General features: G+C 35.1%; 1 protein-coding gene across 2 annotated transcripts in view; it reads right to left on the bottom strand.

Moving 5' to 3' along the window:
- The window catches only part of LOC145265362 (plexin-A4-like), a 281,103-nt gene that overhangs the window by 7,308 nt on the left and 250,280 nt on the right, over positions 1-23,515 (bottom strand). For both annotated transcript variants that reach the window (XM_080121145.1, XM_080121146.1), the window contains exons 20-27: positions 21,801-22,055; positions 17,525-17,680; positions 10,745-11,009; positions 9,801-9,920; positions 7,792-7,875; positions 5,035-5,219; positions 3,660-3,769; positions 869-1,031 (exon numbers count right to left, since the gene is read on the bottom strand). In XM_080121145.1, the coding sequence (XP_079977271.1) occupies positions 869-1,031; positions 3,660-3,769; positions 5,035-5,219; positions 7,792-7,875; positions 9,801-9,920; positions 10,745-11,009; positions 17,525-17,680; positions 21,801-22,055 (1,338 nt within the window). The remainder of the gene's footprint in view (positions 1-868; positions 1,032-3,659; positions 3,770-5,034; positions 5,220-7,791; positions 7,876-9,800; positions 9,921-10,744; positions 11,010-17,524; positions 17,681-21,800; positions 22,056-23,515) is intronic.

The following is a 23,515-nucleotide window of genomic DNA, read 5'->3' as shown; positions in this document are numbered from 1 at the left end:
CTTGTTTTATCGTTATTTTCATGGTAGGTGCTCGTCTGAACTTCAATCTCTGGTCCCCCCTCACCAATCTTTCACGAAAAACACCCGTCTAGCTGAATCCATTGTGAAAAATTTCCCCCACTCTATATCTATACACTTATATATGTAGCACCTCGAACCATTCTATTTTATATCTATCGGCACAGCACGGGTTGTCAACCAAATGCTGGCCAATAGCAGATTCCAAGGCTGCAGAAGGAGGGAGACCAGCAAACCTCAGAGGTGCTACATAGAGCGGACTCCAAAAACCATTTAAAGATTTTGGAGTCTGTCTCTATTGCGGTGCGTCAGCCTTCTTTGTACCGGCAAAAGGAAACATTGAACGCATTGTTTGTCTTTGGGGAACTTTGAATCTTTTCTCTCGTTTTTTTTTTTTTTTTTTTTTTTTTTCCCCTCGTTGTGCCAATATTTTAATCGTTTTTTTAAACATTAATAAATTTATTTTATTTTCCCAGTACTTTTGGCACATTCAATAAGTTCCCCATTAGAACTCTTTATTTTCGACATAATATTATTCTGTACGCTGTCGATTTTCTCCTGATGAGATGATAGCCGAAAGAGCTCTTGAGAAACTTCTGCTTATTATTTTCAAAACTGTATATAAATTCTGTACCTCTAAACATATATATATATATATATATATATATATATATATATATATATATATTATAGACACTTAATTAACTTGTAATATATATATATATATATATATATATTACAAGTTAATTAAGTGTCTATAATATATATATATATATATATATATATATATATATATATATATATATATATATATATATATATATATATATAAAAGATTTATTTTACTTACGACATCACTCTGAGTACTGAAACGAAAATTCTCTAGACTTTCAGGTGCCATCCATTTGACCGGAAGTTTCGCTGTGTGTTCTTCCGTGAAATAATAATCCTTACTGAACAATTCCTGTGTTAATCCGATGTCGGTAACTTTCACCGTTTTGCCTTCGTGCAATCTGAAAGAAAGAAAAGAACAAAAGAAAATTAGTCACTTAGTGTCGTTGCTAACCAGCAGAACGTTACCACAGTTACGGCATAATGATAAAGAGCCCCTTTTGGGGAACCCCAGCTCCTCACATTTGGGAGCCCTATACATGACTTTCGTTGTCAGGGTTCGTACAGATTTTTAATGTCCATTTTCAAGGTTTTTTCCAGACAAAATGCAAGTTTTCAAGATAAAAAATAAGGTTTGTTTTACAATCCACAGTAATTAAAAAATATGGTAAAAAAAAAATCAAACATACAACAAATAAATGTTACCATAGCCAATAAAAGTTACTTTGCAACCTGCATCAGTTTTTTAATGTTTTTAAGTAGGTTTAAATACTTTTTATTTCATCTCAAATATTAATTCTCTTTACGGCTTTTAATTTCCAACCAAGATGGCTGCTTTCTTATCTATTTTTTTTTTGGCCCAGCTGGCCTAATTTTAAATTTTCACAACATTTTTTGGGGGGGAGGGGATTCGCTATTGAAGAGTCCCATCCATGCAAGGAAATTATTCTTTTAGAGAGGGGGGAGGTGTAATTTTATTTATGGTGGCCACCACTACTCCCCCCACTCCTTGTGCCTCCCACCCCAATTAAATTATAAATGACAACAAAAATAGACGGGGGGGGGGGATTTGAATCTTTATCACAAAACTATCTCGGGTAGTTTTGTGATAAAGGGACGTAGTTCTTGTATATTATGCAATTTCCAAAAAAAAAAATGTATTTTGATTTTATTTTAAATATTTCAAAGATATTTTAATGGTATGAAATAAAATACGCACCAAGTGTGCTTGAAAGCCAAATCACAACGTAATATTATGAAAATAAACAAATATTTTACTTGTTTGAAATTTATAACATAATAAGCTAAACTCCATCTTTAGTATGTTGTTTTTTTTTTTCTTTCTTTTTTTTTTCTTCCTTGCCATGCTGTAAAGTTGGAGAAAGAAAGGTCTGTTTGTAAAGAGCCACGCGTTGTATCTCAATGGTTGTATTTTGAAATGTCGAAACTGTATGCAGACAACGCGAGAGTAACGTGAAGGGTGTTAGTTCTATATAGAAACGTTGATTTAATTTGAATAAAATGAAATACATATCAAGTGCGCTTGAAAGCCAAATCACAATGTAATGGTATTTTTATCATTTCAAATTTATCTTTAATATTGCAACCCTTTTACTGGACATAAAGAATATGATTTCCAAGGCCTTTTCAAGAACTATTCAAGACATTTTCCATATTTTCAAGGATTTTTCAAGGTAATCATTAAAATAAGGCCTTTTTCAAGGCAAAAGTTTATATTCAAAGACTTTTCAAGTCTGTACGAACCCTGATTGTACTCGAATGGTGACAAGGATATTTCAACATTTGCCATTAAAAACATGGCAGAGATAGTAATCTTTACCTCAGTTCACATTGACAGATAGTTTATAAAATCGAGTGTCCAAAGTTACTGCTGAATGAGCAAAGGCAGTGAATCTATTGTAATACTAATTCTAGTGCCGGGCAAGACCAGATTGCCTTACTGACAGGCTGGGAATGAGGTGCGTTTGACATTTGATCAAAAAGAATCAAGATTATATATTATTTTTATTGGAATCATCTGAGATGAGAAATTTTTGTATTCACTTTTTTTTTTGCGAACTGTTATCCTCATCTTCATTGTTGTTTCACCATGTTTCGACCATCTCATCCTCTGGCCTTCTTCAGGTGATTAACCATGATGGGATAGGAATGCTGAGTCTTTTTTTTTTTTTTTTTACACAGTGATCACTACTTATCAAGGCCCGGAAGCCACTCAGGGATAAGGTTTATTGCAAGAACATTACGTTAGTGAGGAGATTTGCTCTTGTATCTTCAGTAATTATTGCCTTCCATAGTTGTTGTTGTTGTTGTCTCGCCATGCTTTTGGTCGTCTAATCCTCTGGCCGGCTTTGGGTAGGATTGAACCCGCTATCTTCAGACAATGCTCACCTGGAACCGTAGAGATTCAATGCTTCTATCCACTGCGCCATGGGCCTGAAAAAACTTTTTTTTTTTTTTTTTTTTTTTTTTTAGATGGAAGTCACCACTTATCAAGGCCCGGAAGCCACTCGGGGATAAGTGTTATTGCGTGTACAGTAATCAATGGGATAGTATCGTAGTAATCGTTAGTAATGGAGATTTGATAAAGTGTCTTACTTAAGGGGGCGGTTCATCAGGAATTTGTTTATGTTGGACTTGAAGACATTCAAGTTGTAGTCAAGTGGGAAACAGGCAGACGGAAGAGAATTTCACAGGCGTGCACTTCTAAGAAAGAAGCTTTGTTCATGGAATTTACGTTTTGGTTTTGGCACAGTTAAAGAGTTAATCACCTGAAGAAGGTCAGAGGATGAATTGGCCAAAATGTGGTTAAACAAGAACTATGAAGGTGAAAATGATGGTCCAAAAAAAAAAAAAAAAAAAAAAAAAAAATCCAAAACTGTAATATTGCATGCTTAACAAAGATGACCAATAAAGATGACCAATAAAGATGGCATAAAATGTTGGAATTGGACTTTGTTTTTAAATCTGCATATCACCGTTCGTAACATAAATAATTTTTTAAGACTTACAGACAATTCCTTGCCGCCAAATTATGATGAATAACCTTCAACTCAGCCAAGTACGCCATTCCGTCAGCGACTTGTTGACCATAGTCCAGTAAAGTGCTGATTGACAAGGACTGCAAAGACAAAAAAAAAAAAAAAAAATAATAATATAATAAAATATTACTTATTTAAGTTATTCAAATTTTTTTAGTTTCATCTTTGTTATTTTCATTAAAATTATTTTGCTTTGTTTTTTTTATATTTTTCACATTATCACTTAACGTTATATAATTTTTATTCTATTTTTATTAAAAAAGCAAAAAACAAACAAAAAAACTTGAGCATTTGTTAGAAATTTATTATATATAAACTCAAATTATTAAATTAAATTTTAGAGAAACGAATTAAGGGAGATAATTTATGTATAAATTAAGAGTTGCTTCCCCTTGCGTGATGCAAAAACTATTTTAAAACCTAATAAATAAACGTACAGAAACTTGATTAAAAATAAAAACAAGGTAAAAAAAACGAAAACAAAACTAAAGTTGAACACTTATTTAAATTACATATTTATGAATATACATTTATATATCTATAAAAGTGAAACTGTCTGTTTGTGTGTGTGTCTGTGTGTGTAATTTTCTTTATATAACTACTCTGTCAATTTTCAGTCTACAGACTCGAGATTTGATATTAGGGGTATTGAGATTTGGGAAAATCTTTTTAATCGGTTTAATCGGTGGTTGGAGATTACGTAACTTCTGCCTCAAAAACTCCATGTGCAGGCACCCTTACAATGGGTATCCATAGTCTGTCAAGATTGAAGGAAGAACAATATATACTTTACAAAATTTGACTATTTTTTCTCATGACAAATGTATATATATATATATATATATATATATATATATATATATATATATATATATATATATATGAGCAAACAGTTAATAAAATATGTTAAAAACACTTTGAAATGAGTTAAAAACATTTAATCTGAAAAGGAAACACTAGATAAGTGGATAGTCCTTAATCTGCGGAGTTTCGAAGAAATACTTTCCTTCTCATCAGAGGGTAAGAATTAGCAAAATGCGGGTTCGGATTTTGCATGCAGAAGTATTTGATGAAACAACAAGTAAGTCAAAGATCTTACTTGAAAACAAAATAAGTGAAGCAGAGGGAATATGGTGAAGAAAAAGGTGATTACACATGAATGGATAGTCTGGTGGAAGATAAAAAATCCAGTGACGGTAAAATGCAAATGTATAACTTCAAGAAAGTTAAAAGAATTTCCATTTGTACAAGTAAAATCCAAGGAAATCCCGTAATTGGAAGAAGATGGTCCATAATAATCCAAAGGCAAAGGTATATATATACACACACACACGTAGCTACTTACTTTTGATGAATCCCTGATATGTGTTCGAAGGTCAGGCGAGTCCATGAAAGGAACCACCACGACCGGATCATCGCTGACCGACAGGCACACAGCCAGAATTGGGACGACATGATTGTGTTGAAGTTCCTTCAGGACGAGTCCATTCTTAACATAATTCAACAATGCTTTCTTGTCAGTGTTTGTACCTAAAAGAAATAAATTAATAAATATTTTTTAAAAATAGTGGAACAGTACGTTTAACTTGGACTACCTATATAGCATGTTACTCCACTCAGTACCTTTCACGGCGTAAGATAAAAACGTGTTACTGTAGGCCGGACGCCATGTTGAATATCAATTCGAGACAAGGGACATAACTAAATATATAAAAGAAGGCCACCAAGTTCGATAACTCCAACTTTAACATAGTATTCCTTGCTGCCTTGTTATCTCAAGATCAAGCGTTAGATCCAGACAACGACCCCTTGATTTGTGAGAACTAATTTAAATAATATTTAAAAAAAAATGGTACTTGTACCGTTTAATCAAGTCATTAAAAAATCAAGTCATTAAAAAAATCAAGTCATTAAAAAATGAAAATATCGAAAAAAGTTTAAATTGTACGTATCCGTTATGGAATGAAGTTCTCCGGAAAAAAATTTCACTTAATTTCATGAAGTAGTTTTTGTTTTACAGCTAAAAAAAACAAAAAACAATTTGTTATAATACCGAGGCAAAGGTTCGATTCTTAGGAAGAAAAGCTAGTATTAAAGATGGGGAGGGAGTGTCGGCGCTTTAACTCCCGTGACGTTTCTAAACTCCACGAAGAAAATTTAAGAAAAAATCCAAGATGTCTGCCTTCAACGCGCTCTCATTAAAACGTGTTTTTTTCCGCTGTAAAAAAAAAAAAAAAAAAAAAAAAAATACTCGATCAAATTAAGTGAAATTTTTTTTCGGAGATCTTCAGTTCAAAACGGATACGTACAATATAACTTTTTTTTTTCGATATTTTCATTTTTTAATGTGTTGATTAAACTGTACAAGTACCAAAAAAAAAAAAAAGGAGAAAAATAGTTAAATGTAAATGTGTTAATTGTTTAAATAAATAAATGGTTATAGTCAGCTAACGTACTTCCTAACTTCTGGCATGGTTGCTACTGGAAGGCGTGACAAGGCAAATCAGTTCCTTTGCTTTTTTATCTCATACCTATATCTCCCCTGTGCATGTACTTTTTTTTTTTTTTGCTACGTTTTCTCGATCGTTCTTTTTTATTTTTATTTATTTGATAATCATTGAAATGTTTTTTCGGTCTTATTTTAAATCAAAAATTATTGAAATTATTTTTATTAGCTTTTTAAAGAATTATTGAAAACACCTATTTGCGTTTTTTTTTTTTGTTTTTTTTTTAAGAATTATTGAAAACACTTTTAAAAATCTGTTAAAACTATTTTGGCGATATTATGTATTGGATACGTTTTTTTTTTATGATGTTTGAAATTTTGTTATTTTGATTTCAATAATTTTTTTTTGTACTTTAATAAACATATATTTATTATATAAATTCAAATAAAAAAACCTATTTTTAAAATTTAAAACAAAATTATTTTTGTAATTTCAGAGACGTATTTCTTATAAAATTCCAAACAAAATATAAACTTTTATTTTTTAAATTTCGTTATTAAAGTGCAAATAAAGACTAATTGTGTTATTTTTGTCTTTTTATAATTTTGTTAATTTTTATTGTATATTTATTCAATAACGTCCTTTTCTTATATTTTATTTCAATAAATCGCTTCACAATAGAAATACTGAAGAACAATAAAAGTGAAAGAACAGATTTGTCTTATCACCGCTTCCGGTAGCAGTCACGTCGGAATTTAGGAAGTATGTTAGAAACACTCGTCTACCTGAAACCACTATCAATAATTTTCCCCCACTCTTTATCTGTGCTTGAATCTAAACGTAGATTCCATGAACAAAGCTTCTTTCTTTGAACTGCACGACTGTGGAATTGTCTTCCGTTTTCCTGCTTTCCAGCTGATTACAATATGGTTGTCTTCAAGTCCAACGTAAACAAGTTCTTGATGAGTCGTTCCACTTAAGTTAACAAATTTACCGAATTTCCATTACTAACGATTACTATATTGATTGTCCAATTGACTACTGTACACTCTTAACCCTTATCCTCGAGTGGTCTCTGGGCCTTGATAAGTGGTTATGCCTATGTGAAAAAAAAAGATGACTATAACCAAATAAGTCACTTAAAATTTCTCAATATTGGACGATTTGAACATCATCTGAGAGTTAGTGAGAATTTTGATTGGATGCTCGGATATTTATGTATCTCATATAAAGATCAAGTGTTCGACCCCTACCTCTACAAAAAAGGATAAAGTACCAGATTAAATTTAGTTCTTTGTGAAACTCTTCTAGCGACTGAAGGGTCAACACTCAGCGCGGGTCATACCAAGAGTAAATTTCAAATTATTTAAAATATGGTTGACAGAAGGAGAACAAAAATAAAAGGTTCCGTTTGAAATTCTGTGCAGATTCTCAAGTTTCACAGAAGGATTCCCGAGTCCGACAAGATACAACTGAAGAAGGTCGGAGGTTACATCGACCGAAACGTTGTGAAAATCGATACTCAAGATGGGAACAGTAGTCGGAATAATCCACAAAATTTCGATATTCATCAAAAAAATTTCAGAAACGTAATATTTCTATTTTTTTGTTCATTTTTTAGCGTCGCATGCAATGTTTAATGTTGTCCTACTCACCTTGCAGAGATTTGACTGCAACTGTCATTGGTGGTTCACTGTCAACTTTCACGTATTGCGCTTTGTATGTGACGCCAAAATTACCTGGAAAATTAAAAAAAAAAAACAATTGCAAAAGTTTACATCTTCAGTTTAAAAAAAAAAGTCAAAAACAAGTTACCTCAAAAAGTTCTGATTTTCCCCGATTTCTGATTTAATTAATCATCCTAACATATATAATGCTCCCTATCTTGGGTTGAGCATACTGGGAAGTGATATACAACTTGCCATTAGCGTATTAAGTGACACTCTTTGTATAATCAAATCGAGCAGAGGCATTTGGACGATGTCAAAACATCGTTAATTCATTACCCACACAGCATCAGCCGTATAGTGTAATGATGAGAAGCCTTGACTGTCATTTGGGCGGTCAGGTTTCGATCCTGGCTTGAGGCAGTCGCCTGTTTAGCCACACTAATGAGCTGTGAAACAGTGAAACAGTACTGTATGTGGATTATGTTAAAAAACTATATGTAATAATTATTGTCCGTAACTTGATGTCTACCACAATAAAAACACTGTTTTCCGAAACGATCGTACAAATAATTGATTTTGTTGTTCTTCCTTCTTATGAAACGGATTTTTAATTTAATTATAATTTGATTTTTAAATTATCAATCACATTACTAAATATTAAATTAGCTCTAAGATATTTACCTATCGAGCTTATTATATATCTAAATTACAACGAGCACTTTTTCTTTCCCTGTATTTTAATTAAACTAGTAATTTTACTATTACATTAAAATACACTCTGCTCTTTAGACTATTGTTCTAATCTCCTTTAAATTACACACACACACACACATATATATATATATATATATATATATATATATATATATATATATATATATATATATATATATTTGTTCACTGTTTTTGGGGAAAAAATTCCATCAAAGTGCTCGATTACAAAGAAAAAATTTCAATATAAGAGCTTGATATTTATTTATTTCAAACTGCACAGAAGGTCAGAAAAACATTGGTACCGTCGGTTTCAAGCCTAACATAAGGGAGAACAGTTAATGGTAAATAATGTTAGGCTCTCGTCAGCCATATTGTTTCCTGTCAGAATGTTTTTCTGACGTTTTAAATAAATATATATATGTGCGCGTGTGTATATATATATGTATATACGTGCATCACGTACAATCACGTTGACACATCGGTTCTCACCAGATCACTGAAGTTAAGCAACATTGAGACTGGCCGGTACCAGATGGGTGACCATTTGGGAAATCTAGGTGCTGTATATACCGCACTGAGTTATAGAAATTTTCAGGTTGGTATCTGGGGGCGCATTAATTCACTGGGAGAGATGCACCCCCAGTCTTTGTTAAAACATGCATCTAAGAGAAGAAACTCTGACATAAAAACCTGCGGTCTATTGTATACTCTGTTCTGTGGCAGTCATCTGCACCGATGAAGGTTAGCAGTAATACCAAAAAGTGTGGATGGTTCTCTTCAAGAATGAATTAGAATATATAAAACAATAACAGTATAGTTACATTCCAAGATCCAAATATTTATGTTTTATGTAAAACAGCTCCTCCACCGTGTATTACGGTGTTAGAGGTGTCGCACATTTTAAATAATATTTTAGCTGGCCTGTTATGCTTAAGTTTTAAATAACATTTTCGTTGGTCTGTCAGACTTAAATTTTAAATAGCAGTCTCGTCGGTCTGTTGCAATTTATATATAATATTTTCATTGGTCTGTCATGCTTAAATTTTAAATAGCAGTCTTGTCGGTCTGTTGCAATTTATATATAATATTTTCATTGGTCTGTCATGCTTAAATTTTAAATAGCAGTCTCGTCGGTCTGTTGCAATTTTTATATAACATTTTCGTTGGTCTGTCATGCTTAAATTTTCATTAGATGGATGCATCTTTAGGAAGAAGTCATCCCTTTCTTTCCGAATAAAAAAAAAAAGAAAAAGATGAATTTCCAAATATTTGGATATTACCTTTGCCGATAAGTTCGCCGATGTCCAATTTGCTTCTGGTGATCAGTAGTTGGCTCATTTGTTGACGCTCCTGTTCGTCGGTAACGCCACTTACCAAATCAGAGATGAACTGCGTCGAATCTGAAGAGAAGAAAATGCAGATAAGAAAATAGTAAAAAATTGAGTTTAGAATTAATAACTGATTAATCATTAGTTTAGAATAATAATTAATTTATAATAATAATTAGTTTAGAATAATAATTAATTTATAATAATAATTAGTTTAGAATTAATAATTAGTTTAGAATTAATAACTAATAAATAATTAGTGTAGAATTAATAATTAATAAAAAAAATTAGTTTAGAATTATTAATCAATAAAAAATTAGTTTTGAATTATTAATTAATAAATAGCTTATAATTAATAATTAATTAATCATTAGATTACAATTAATAATTAATAGATAATTATTTTAGAATTAATAATCGGTTTAGAATGAATAATTAATAAAAAAAATAGTTTAGAATTATTAATTAATTAATAATCAGTTTAGAATTAATAATTAATAAAAAAAAAAAAATTTAGAATTAATGATTAATAAAAAAAATCAGTTTAGAATTAATAATTAATAAAAAAAATCAGTTTAGAATTAATAATGGAAATCTGGGTAAAATCTTTTCAATTCCGATACCCTAAAAAGTTCTGATTTTTTTCAAACCCCCGATTCTGATTAATAGTCATAGAAAATTAAGTTTAAACAAAAAAGAAAAAAAATTAAAAAAAAAAAGAAAATAAGAAGAATCATTTTTTTCAAATTGAAAATCTGGGTAAAATTTTTTCCAATTCCGATACCCTAAAAAATTCTGATTTTTTTCAAATCCCGATTCTGATTACTCTGATTAGTCTAATCCAAGTAAAATCCTACCAGATAATTTTGTATGTTGGATGATTCTTCTTTACTTACCGACCGTCTCTGCTGGCATGTGGTTCATACCAATCGCTTCTTCCTCCTTTTTCCCTTCGTAGTCTTTGAGGACGTCTGGGATATAGTTGTCACTCGGAGCATGTTTCATATGCCGACGGACGACACACACGGTCAGCAGGATGATGATGGTCAACATCGGCAGGGCCACGCCCAGGATAATGCCCAAGGCGATTGGACGCTCACCTTCCTGCATCTCGTAGTAACTAAGGTAACCGATGTTGAATTGGTATTTTCCGATACTCAACTGGAAAGAAAAATAATATGTGTGACCAACATCAGTTTGAAAACTAAGAACTTAACAGTCAAATAGCTGAGACACTGAAAATATCAAACATTGAGTGAGTGCGATATATATCTATCTATATATCTATAAAAGTGAACAAAAAAGTGAACAAAAAAAGTGAAAAAAAAAAAAGAAAGTTAGAACTTTTTTAACAATAAAAAAAAAAATGTAAATTAAATATTTTACACATATGAACGTAACGACTTTTATTCTATAAATAGATAGGCACTCGTCCAAGTTATCCGGAAATAGAAATCTTCTTACGCTCTAGAAAGACACGACGACATGCCAGCTACCAGTTGGCAAAAAGATGGCGGATGGAACATTATGACAAACACGTTAAGTATTTTTTAAAACTCATCCTAAATGTTTTTTATGTTACCTTGTTTAAACTTGTTTTTCTTATTTTATTTATGTATCTGTCTCTATTTTCCTGTCTTATTCGTCACCCCCCATGCTACAAAGTAAACTAACGGTAAAAACAAACAAAATGCCGGGAATTATTCTCTATTAGAGTAGATAAACTTAGGACTTTATTTAAGTAATATACTTAATATATACTATTACTGCAAGCTTGCCTATATTGAAAATGCTTGTTTCCTGGCTAGCCAATCAAACTATCTAATATAGTTAGCCTTATTTTCAATTACATTCGAAATATAAGACAGTGCCATTAGCAAAAAAAAAGTTACCTATGAAAACGAACCTCCTAAAGTAAAACCTTGAATAATTATCTAAATTCGAATGTAAATTGATATTAAGCCGACTTTACAAATTGATAAAAGTTAATTATTGGATTAAATTAATTATAAGGTGAAACTCCAGTGATTAAAACTCGATAGATAACAACAAATTTCCACCCATTAATATGGGAGGGGAGATTATCATCAAAAGTGTCCTGAATTGTTAACTTAGCACTGGACTTACTACTTAGATATAAATAAGTCACTTGTACCCATTCCCCTCGTCCCCCCTTTTTTTTTTTTAATGGAGAGTAGATAATACAGTGGATATATTATCGGCAGCTCCAGTAACTCTCGCTTCTCCTTTTTTGCCCCCCAGTCCTCATTCAATGAGTGATTTTTCTGACAAAGGGTGAAGAAAAAGCTGCTTAAAGGTCGGTAGTACTTGGTGAACAGTAGTCTGAGATGTCGGAAATTTTTCTGTCTCTGTCGGACAGACAGAGACAGAAAAATTTCCGACATCTCAGACTACTGGCCATGTCACTAGTAAGGGTGCTGGAGGTAAATGTTTTGTCTGGGCTGACGTTATCTGCCTGATAGTCAGGGACCCGAACCTTGGATTAACCACTAAGGAGGCTGTCCAATCAGCAGGCACAAAGTACTGAGACTGCTGTATTGCCATTTGGTGAGTGGATCTGGACCATGCAGTAGTCTCTGGTGGGGCCTCTCGATGCCATACTAGTGGGTAATTGTTACGGCTTTACCTTTTCGTGTGCTACCAAAAAAAAAATTTTCCTGTCTTTTTCTCTCTTACTTTCCCTCTCTGTACTGCTCTAACCAAGTATGCCGACCTATTCCACAAATCCCAAAACCTCAACATGAAATATCTCCAGAATAAAAACTCGATTAAACCTAGAACCCCATCTTCCAACGTAGACCCCTACTACCAGGTCTCCTTCTCCAATATCAGGGGTCTACGTTCCAACCTTCCAGAGGTTGAAACCCAATTACAGGAGACAAAACCGAACATATTATTTCTAATTGAAACTGGAATAGGGCCGACCACTTCCCTAGATGAGTTCATAATTAATGGATACTCTAATTTAACAGCTAAATCTGACACCCAAGATCGCCATGGGCATGGAATATGTGCCTACATTAAGGATGGCTTCCCGTGTGGCAGGGATATATCTAGAGAAGATCCTAATTTACCATATATGTGCTTCAGCGTTGCACTTGCTAACACCACTGCATTTATATTTGCCCTCTGTCGGCCCCACAACAGCGGAGTTACTATCTTTAAGAGCATATCTGAGAAAATAGACCACATACTGTCTGCACATCCCTCGGCTAACATCCACATCTGTGGTGACTTCAATATCCATAATGTGGAATGGCTGACCCATTCAAATAAGACAGACGATGAGGGGAGGTTTTGTCATGATTTTTCCATTGCTTATGACCTCACTCAGATTGTTTGTGAACCCACCCGTGTGCCCGATACACCCAGTCAATATGCAAGCCTCCTAGACCTTTTTCTCTCAATTTCCCCTGAGCTATGTTCATGTTCCGTTCATTCTCCTCTAGGATCCTCCGACCACTCCGTCGTATCAGTTATGATAAAAGCGAAATGTAATAAGTCCCCAGACGTACCCCTCCACCGTACTGTATACCGATACTCTATGGCTGACTGGGATAGCTTCCGTACATTCATATCTGATTTACCTCTGCACTCCATGTTTAAAAGGAAGTGTCCTCTATAGTATCAGATCTGATCGAATGGTTAATTGTAGGCATAGACCAATTCATACCATCTAAAAAATTCCAACAAAAACCTAACAGCCAGCCATGGTTCTCCCCAGAGTGTGCTGCTGCCATCGCACACAGAAATCACTTTTTCCATAGCTACCAACGTAATAGATGCACTGAGACCAAAGCTGCTTTCAGGACTGCCAGCAACCACTGTAAAAGAGGAATAAAAAATGCAAGAGAGCTATATGCCCAGTCTGTTAAATCCAAGGTAGCTGATCAGTGGCTTGGTTCCCACCAGTTTTGGCAAATAACAAATAGGATCCTGATCAGAAGTGTGTGTTCTATCCCAACCATTATCAATGGACCAGAGGTCATCTCGTCAGCGTCAGACAAGGCCAAACTATTTGTAAAGAACTTTGCAGCTAATTCTACCCTATGCGACGAAGGCCATCAACTCCCCATATTTCCTCCTATAATACAGAACAAGCTAGGTAACATACAAATATCCGTGCATGAGGTCGCCAAGCTAATCAAGAACCTTGATTCCAATAAAGCAACTGGCCCTGATGGCATCCCAATTATAGTGTTAAAAAAGCTTCAACCAGAACTCGCTCCCATACTTACAAAACTATTTAAGCGCTGCCTTAAGGAGAAGTGTTTTCCGACTCCCTGGAAGACCTCATCAGTTTGCCCTGTATTTAAGAATTCAGGTGATAAGTCATCTCCCTCTCAGTACAGACCAATAAGTCTCCTGTGTGTTATGAGTAAGTTGCTGGAATCCATATTAAATAGAGAAATAGTCAACCACCTCAGCAGGAATAACCTTCTTAGTGACACACAATATGGTTTCCGCTCTGCAAGATCTACCGCAGATGTGCTAACGGTTATATCTCACAGGATTAGTGAATCTCTTGAAAAAGGCTTCCTTTCTAGGGCAATTGCTCTTGACATATCAAAGGCCTTCGATAAGGTATGGCATGAGGGTCTACTTCACAAGATTTCCAGCTACGGTATAACTGGAAATGTTTTCTCAATCATTAAATCATTTCTCTCCGATAGGCTCATAAGAGTAGTGGTAGATGGACAAAAATCGGAGGCCTGCAATATAAATGCTGGAGTCCCTCAGGGGTCAATCCTGGGCCCAACTCTCTTCCTGATCTACATCAATGACCTCCCTAAACACATACTTAAATCATTCGTTGACATCTATGCTGATGATACGACCATCTACGGCAACACATCAAAGGCTGTAAATGACAAAGTTCTCTCTGATTCTCTCTCCTCTGATCTCGAGCGCGTGGTTCAGTGGGGGAAGACGTGGCTGGTTACCTTTAATGCATCCAAAACCAAACTCCTATCCTTACATCATCAACGCTCTGATCCCCATCTGGCATCAATTGTGATGGATGGCTCTCGTCTGGGTGAGGCCCCATGTTTTGACAAGCTTCTGGGTTTGACCTTTACTCCTGATCTGAAATGGAACACGTACATCAAGTCTGTTGCCAAGGTCGCTGGAAAGATGATGGGATCCTTTTACCGCTCCAGAAGATATCTCACTACTGATGCAATTCTCTATCTATATAAAAGCCAAGTATGTCCAAGGATGGAATACTGTTGCCATATCTGGGCAGGAGTTGCTAAAGATAGCCTAACCTGCCTTGACAGAGTACAAAATAGACTTCATGGCTTAGTGGGGGATGCCCTTTTCTCTACCCTGCAACCTCTCTCCTACAGAAGAGACGTTGCGAGCCTATCCTTGTTTTATCGTTATTTCCATGGCAGGTGCTCGTCTGAACTCCAATCTCTGGTCCCCCCCTTGCCAATCTTTCACGAAAAACACCCGTTTTAGCTGAATCCACTGTGAAAAATTTCCCCCACTCTTTATCTGTGCGTAAATCAAAACATGGATTCCATGAACAAAGCTTCTTTCTTAGAACTGCACGCCTGTGGAACTCTGTTCCGTCTGCCTGCTTCCCACCGGACTACAACTTTGATGTCTTCAAGTCCAACGTCAACAAATTCCTAATGAACCGCCCCCTTAAGTAAACAGTTCATCAAATCTCTACACTAACATAATGTACTTGCAATAACCCTTATCCCTGAGTGGCTTCCAGGCCTTGATAAGTGGTGATCACTGTGTTAAAAAAAAAAGTATCTGTGTGTCTGTCTGTGTACATTTCCCTACACAATAACTCTGTCAATTTTAAGTCTACAGACTCGAAATTTGATATACAGGGTACTGAGATTTGGGAAAATCGACGTGATCAGTTTTCGGCCAGAAATTTAGCTGCTAAGGGGTCAAAGTTCAATGATTTGACCTTTGAGAACTCTACCAAACTCCTCCGACAATTTGGGGTCTAAACACTTGAAATTTTAGATATAGGTTCCTTGGACATGGATCTAACTTAATAACTTAATTTGACCCCAAAACAATAAATTTTAAGGGGTCATAATAGGGGTACAAGCTAAAAAAAATTGACCGTGTTTTTTGTTTTTTTTGCTCAGCATACACCTGGGCAACGCCGGACCGAAATGCTAGTATATCTATAAAAGTGGCCGCGTCTGTGTATCTGTGTGTCTGTCTGTCTGTGTACATTTCCCTACGCAATAACTCTGTCAATTGTAAGTCTACAGATTCGAAATTTGATATACAGGATACTGAGATTTGGGAAAATCGACGTGATCGGTTTTCGGCAAGAAATTTGGCTGTTAAGGGGTCAAAGTTCAACGATTTGACTTTTGAGAACTCTACCAAACTCCTCCGACAATTTTGGATTTAAACATTTGAAATTTTCCTTGGACATGGATCTAACTTAATAACTTGATTTGAGCCCCAAAACAATAAATTTTAAGGGGTTAAAGTTAAAAAAATTGACGTTTTTTTTTGTTTTTTTTTGCGCATACATCTCCAAACACTCGGGCAACGCCGGGCACCCATGCTAGTATATCTATAAAAGTGAAAATGTCTGTCTGTCTTTTCTCTATGGTAGTTAATGAAGACTATTATACAGAAAGGTATTACTTTACATAATCACACCTTTTAATATAGTGCTCAATACATAGGTAGAGCTAGGTAATAAAGTATGAAAATTTATATGGCTGTGTAGATTAATTGCTATATATATTTTCATAACTCTCTAGATTCAAACACTCTGATAAATCGTAGACGACGAAACACGTGTCAGTGGATAAATATATTTCAAAAACAATACATATATAAATTAATGAAAACAAAGGGATGTAGGGTTTACTTGACATACGCAATGGTAAACTTCAAACTAATATAAATAACAGTATTTATATATAGAAAATTTAATCCCAACCGAATTAAAAAAAGCTCAATACGCAATAGAGAGTAGAGCTTATTATAAGAGAAAGAAAATTAAAACTGTAAGTTGAACTTTATGATCAAAATTTATTGTGCGACTGAATACTCCAAAAAACAATTTACAAAATCTTTATTCCGACATTTTTCACTTCTTCTGAAAAGCGTTGACTGTCGTTCGGGCGGTCGAGTTTCGATCCTGGCTTGAGGTAGTTGCTTGTCTAGTCGCACTGATGAGATGTGATACACAGAGAGAGAGAGAGAGAGAGAGAGAGAGAGAGAGAGAGAGAGAGAGAGAGCATGATAAATAGAGAGAGAGACATAGATAGAGAGATAGAAGAAGAGTGGTGAACAAAGAGAGAGAGACAGACAGAGCAAGACGAATAGAGAAAGACATCAATAGCTAGATAGAAAGATAGATAGATAAAGAGGGAGACAGACAGACAAACAAAGAGAGCAGGACGTACAGAGATAGATAGTGGTGAACAAATAGATAGATAGATAGATAGATAGATAGATAGATAGATAGATAGAGTGGTTAACAGAGAGAGAGAGAGAGAGAGAGAGAGAGAGAGAGGGGGGGGGTGCAGAGCACTCGATTAAAAGCACTCTAGCTGACATAGTGCCGAATAATTCAAATGTAAAAAGCAACCTGACTGGAGACAGATGTGCAAAGTAAAAAAAAAAAAAAAAAAAAAATGAATGTGATTACATACGACGACGGGGGCGTTCCCATCCTTGTCAATCCCACTGGGTGAATTTGGTGGCAGACACATAAGGGCGGTGTCATGAGGCATAGGTTCTGTGCACAAACTGCTACCAACATGAATATACACATCAGTCATCAATTGGTTGATGCTGCGGAACTGACCCTGAAAAAAAAAAAAAAAGATGAAGATAATCGAAAAGCTCAGTGATCACCAACCAGTCTATGGACCGTTGCTGGTCCATTCAAAATTGAGATATTATTTCAATTTGTTTTCTTTATTACTAACTAGCGAGGGTACCCGGCGTTGCCCGAGTGTTTGTTTCCGGGACGGGGGGGGGGGAGTTTTAAAAAAATGTTATGGTAGGTAAGTAGGAAGGATCAAACCCGGAGTCATGAGTAAAAGTAGGAAAATAGAGTGTGAAAAACAAAAAAAAAACATCTGCAATGTTAACAGTTCGGCCACCAAGAAAAGTCCATTCCAGTTGTTTAGGAAAAAAAAAAAAAAAAAAAAAACGACTGCGGTAGGTCGGCGCGAACGTGAAAATATAATGTGAATTGTCCAGCACGCTAACCACTACACCACAGAGCACTGCAGCTTAGTTTAGTGATTTTAAATAACTTCACATGAAAGAACTACGAAGCCAAACCGGTGTTCTCTTCTCAACTGTTCCTTGTGAACGATCCCCAAACGGTGTTAAGTCGTGGCAGGGGGAGGAGGAATTTATTAGAGAGAAAATATTTTACCACTTCCATTGATCTTAACCGATTTTGGCCGTGACTTCTCAGCAGAAAAAGTATAGAAATCTAAGATTATCGAGGAATTTGAGAAATAATAAGCCTATAACACACCTCAGATATTGTTCTGCCGTTTGTGCATATTATATTTGCATGAAATATCTTGATTTTTAATCCTATTAAGGTCAAAATCCGACGGGAAAAAATGAGTTCATTTTATTTATATAGAGATAATAAAGATTTCGTAGCTGCCTGTCTGAATCCCAGGAACATGCTCATATTTGCAAATTAGTTTGATTATTTATTTTCTTCCCCACTGAGCAAATTAGGCACAAGGCCGTTTTTTTTAATGTGGAGAGAAAGGGGGACTAGCTGAGAGGGATGGGGGAGCTGGATAGTGACAACCAGTATGAAGGGTTTTTCCCTACATTGAATGGTCTGATATGTGGGGTTGCCTCCACATATAACTTTGATTGCAGTATCTACCGGAACAGATGGTATTTATTTGCTCCCCCACCGAGCAAATTAGGCACAAGGCCGATTTTTAATGTGAGGAGTGAAGGGAGGGGGAAGGGGAAAAGGGGACCAGCTCCCGAGAGGTGGGAAATGGGAGCTGGTTAAAGGTCAGGTATGTGGGGTTGCCCCCACATCTGGTCTTTGCTTGCAGTATCTGCCGGAACAGATACTACACTTTGATCTTTGCCTCCCATGCCAAGAAGGCCAGGTATTTAGTATTTATTTGCTTTCCCACCAAAGCAAAATGTGACACAAGGTCGTTTTTAATGTGAGTTAAACCAGCTCCCTGAAAAAAAGGGAAAGGGGACACTCTGGTTGGGAACAAAAATAATAATTGTTCCAGTATAGAGGTTTTCCTCTCCATTGACTGAGACAAGTTACCTTAATGCAGCATTTGCAGAACAGATACTACACTTTGAAGTATTTATTTGCTCCCCCCACTGAGCAAATAAGGCACAAGGCCGATTTTTAAAGTGAGGAGTGAAGGGGAAATGGGGACCAACTCCCCGGGGAGTAGGGGAGCTGGATAGTGACAATTGGTATGAAGGGTTTCCCCTACAGTGACCAATAATTGATTGCTACAAGAGCAATGACCCTATATGTGGGGTCGCTCCCACGTATGGTCTTTGACTGCAGTATCTACCGGAACAGATGGTATTTATTTGCTCCCCCACCGAGCAAATTAGGCACAAGGCCGATTTTTAATGTGAGGAGTGAAGGGAGGGGGAAGGGAAAAAGGGGACCAGCTCCCGAGAGGTGGGAAATGGGAGCTGGTTAAAGGTCAGGCATGTGGGGTTGCCCCCATATCTGGTCTTTGCTAGTCATAGCTAGTCATAGCTTGCAGTATCTACCGGAACAGATGGTATTTATTTGCTCCCCCACTGAGCAAATTAGGCACAAGGCCGTTTTTAATGTGAGGTAAAAACCAGCTCCCCTAAAAGTAGGCAAAAAGGGGGCACTCTGGTTACCAAAAATAATAATTGTCCCAGTATAGAGGGTTTCCCCTCCATTGACTGGTACAAATTATCTTAAGTGCAGCATCTGCCGGAACAGATGGTATTTATTTGCTCCCCCACCGAGCAAATTAGGCACAAGGCCAATTTTTAATGTGAGGAGTGAAGGGAGGGGGAAGGGAAAAGGGGACCAGCTCCCGAGAGGTGGGAAATGGGAGCTGGTTAAAGGTCAGGCATGTGGGGTTGCCCCCACATCTGGTCTTTGCTAGTCATAGCTAGTCATAGCTTGCAGTATCTGCCGGAACAGATACTACACTTTGATCTTTGCCTTCGTTGCCAAGTGGGAGAGGGGGGTGGTTGAAAAAGGATATTTATTTTTTAAAAAAGTGAAATAAGTGTAGCGATATGCTAAAGACATTAAAATGGCTGGATAAGGAACATTTTAGTTACGCGTACGTTTATTGCATCCACCCACGCAAATTCTGTCAAAGTGAAAAGTAAATCTGTGCCTCTGTGCGCGGACGTAGTTCAAGACTATGCCACATGACAGGGTGTCCACCTTTTATCCAATCAACTCTCAAAGAAAATAACTTATAAAATATTTTCCTGGCAGCCTTCGCTGGAGATGGTCAAAAGTGTATAAGAAGGGACCGCGTGAAGTCATGCTAGTGGTTTAACGTTGAGAGACGGAGTCGGTTAGAGAGTGGCTTACTTGTGGTACAGCATTCGGAACCGATTTGGATTTCACGCACGGTACCTTTTATATTATTCTTGCTGGCTCCCAGAGAAGGCTATCAGAAAAAAAAATTTAAAAAGATGTTTTCTTTAAGCATTGATTGGATAAAAAATGGACACCCTGTCACGTGGTATAGTCTTGAGCTACGTCCGCACACAGAGACACAGATTTACTTTTCACTTTGACAGAATTTGCGTGGGGGGGGGGGGGATGCAATAAATGTACACATAGCTGAAATGTTCCTTATCCATCTATTTTAATGTATCTGGCGTATACCTACATAAGAAAAAGGCTAACCTGTTAAAAAAATGCTAAATTCACGAAATTTAGCCTAAAAACATCAAGCAGTTCTAGAAATGGGTGATTGATTTACTAGAACGTTGGGTTAGAAACTGATCACCCCTTAAAAATATTTAAATATTTCTTTTTTTTTTTTAAATATTTTAATAAGGAGGGTGGACCTGTAAATTCACTCTTGTCCGTTCATCCGTTTGTCTGTCCGCACTTTTCTCAATAACTACACCCTGGAATTTTTAAAAATTTTGCACAAACATTAAACATGATATGAGTAAAATAAAAAGTAACTGAACGTATTTTCCGGGAAAACTCCTGTCGTCCTTCCTAGGGCTGCCTTTCAGGTTAAAATGGCTAAAATTGACACTTTTGGGCTTATTAAAATAAAATTGATACCTTGGATTTTTATAAAACTTTCTGAAAAGTAGCAACTGATTGATTTCTATATAATTTTGTTTGTCTATACTTCGTGATAACTCTTGGGTGTGCCCCAGGGGCTCTTTTAGGGCTAATAAAAACATTTCATTTTTGAGACTATTTTACGATATTTGTCCAAAATTTTCTGTGTATTTCTATTTAGCAGTTTTGCATGGTGCTGAACTTAAATTTAAATATGTTAAGGCCTTGGTTACTTTTGGGGATATATGGGAGGGGGGGGGGGCAAATGATGGACTTAGTCATTTCTTTTTTGCATGGTGCAAAACTCAAATTTACATATGTTAAGGCCTAAAATTGCACCGTTTGTTCATTTTCACCAGGGTTTGACGTTCCCTAGGAACTTTTGGGGCTAAATGGGGGGGGGGGTAAATGCTGAACTTAGTAATTTTTTTATGCTTCGTTCACTGTGCAATCACGGGGACCATGCATACTTCACTTGTTCTTTTTTAGCAATCTGGTAGACTAGTATCCATTCGATAATAATCCGCTGAAATTGTTTAAAAAAAAAGACGAAAATAAAAAAAATAGAGGGGGAGGCAAGATTCTTCAGATCCCCTCCCCCCAAAAAAAACCAGCAAAAAAAACAAAAAAACAAAAAAACAGTTTCTCACTTCAATGACCAGCATATCGCCCTTCATGTATTTTTTGGTGTTTTTCTCTTCTGAAAACGGTCGAACTATTGGATCCGGGAAGTAAAGCAACGGTCGAAATTGTGGATTGTCGGACAAATTCCTAAGCTGGCTGACCCCATCCATTATGAATCCGTAATGAACCTCTTTCGGACTCGTCACGGTGATTGGTTCGTCACCAAAATCCACAGAAGGCACTCGGCATTCCAAGGAATTCGACTTCTTTGACATACAACCCTGGAAGCAGAAAGAAGAGAAAAATGAATGTACGTGTGAAAATATTAAATAAACAATGCTTAATTCAATGGTAATATCGGTAGTTCGAGAAATTCATTTTTCTTCGAGTTATACAGAATTCATTAATATGGACTTTAGGGACTTTATTCGTAATGTTCCTATAAAAATTATTTTATTTTATTTTTATTGTTACAAATTACGATGCTTTATTTATATAAAAAAAGCAAAAATAAATTCTTGCGTTTTTTTTTGTTTTTTTTACTACTGAAAACCATAACTTTAGTAAAGGGATTTTTTGTTTAAACAAAATAATACATTTCCAGTAAGATGTAAAAAAAATGATTAGTTTATTATATTCCGCGATCATTATTTGATAAATATTGAAAATTTCATAAAAATTGGTTAATTTCTTGATTTTTAGTGATTTTTTAAAGTCAAAGGCGGGGTCAAAATATTTATACATTTTGAGCATCGGCATTCATTTTGCTCGTACCTAATATTGACCAAATCTTCTTACTCCTTAAATTTTATTATTGTATAAAAGTTCTTATATTTGCAAATTGTGCACATATCGGTGATCGTGCTATACATTTTTAAAATTATTTTTGCAATTACTTTATCGATCATTTTGTTAGTGCATGCGCAATTTAAAAAAGATAAAACCGGAAGGAAATTTCAATTTCCATTCTTCATGAATGTAAATTTTCATAAGGCAAAACATTAACATAAATTTAATTTCATCCGATGCATTAGGTGTGTCAGAAACTTCGTGAAAAATATTGAATAATCCGACCCCCTGTCTTTTCAAGCTTATAACTACTCGAAAAATGTAATTCAAGCCCTAATTTTTTTTTCAATTAAAGGAGCAAGGACCAAGGTTTCATGTAAAAACAAAAACAAAAAAACAAACAAACAAAAAAAACAACGTGATTTAAAAAAAAGGTCTTAAACTTCGGACATTACAGGCAAATTTCTAAAAAAAAAAAAGTGTTTTTTTTTTTAATTTAATATTATTTATTGATTTTTATTTTCAATTTGTGATATATAAAACTTTGGTGAGTAAATTAATTATTTACTTTTTAATAGACATTTCAAAATGAGGGGGGGGAGGCGTGAATTAAAAAAAAAAACGTTTGTCTAAAATATTATATTAGGTTTATTGGAAAGAGCATAAAATTTCACATTGACCCTGAAAATATCGTAAAAATAGAATCAATAGAAAAATTTTGATAGATTTTTAAAGTTTAAAAATTGAAAAATATTTAGTTCGTAAAATTCAATAATATTTCATTACTTTTTATACAACTTTAATAGTTTATTTTGGAAGTATATTCCATAAAGAAAATAAACAACCCACTTTAAAAAGAGAAATTACGAGTTTTTTATATTTTATTCGCAGTTTCGTGTTAGGGGTGCAAAAATTCATACAAAAATTTTGATACATACGGATAGCAAGCGAT

Source organism: Euprymna scolopes, chromosome 40, assembly GCF_053919585.1.
Source record: "Euprymna scolopes isolate OS-2025 chromosome 40, ASM5391958v1, whole genome shotgun sequence".
NCBI lineage: Eukaryota > Metazoa > Mollusca > Cephalopoda > Sepiida > Sepiolidae > Euprymna > Euprymna scolopes.
Note: the sequence above shows the minus strand (reverse complement) of the source record. Positions and strands in the feature narration are given on the sequence as shown.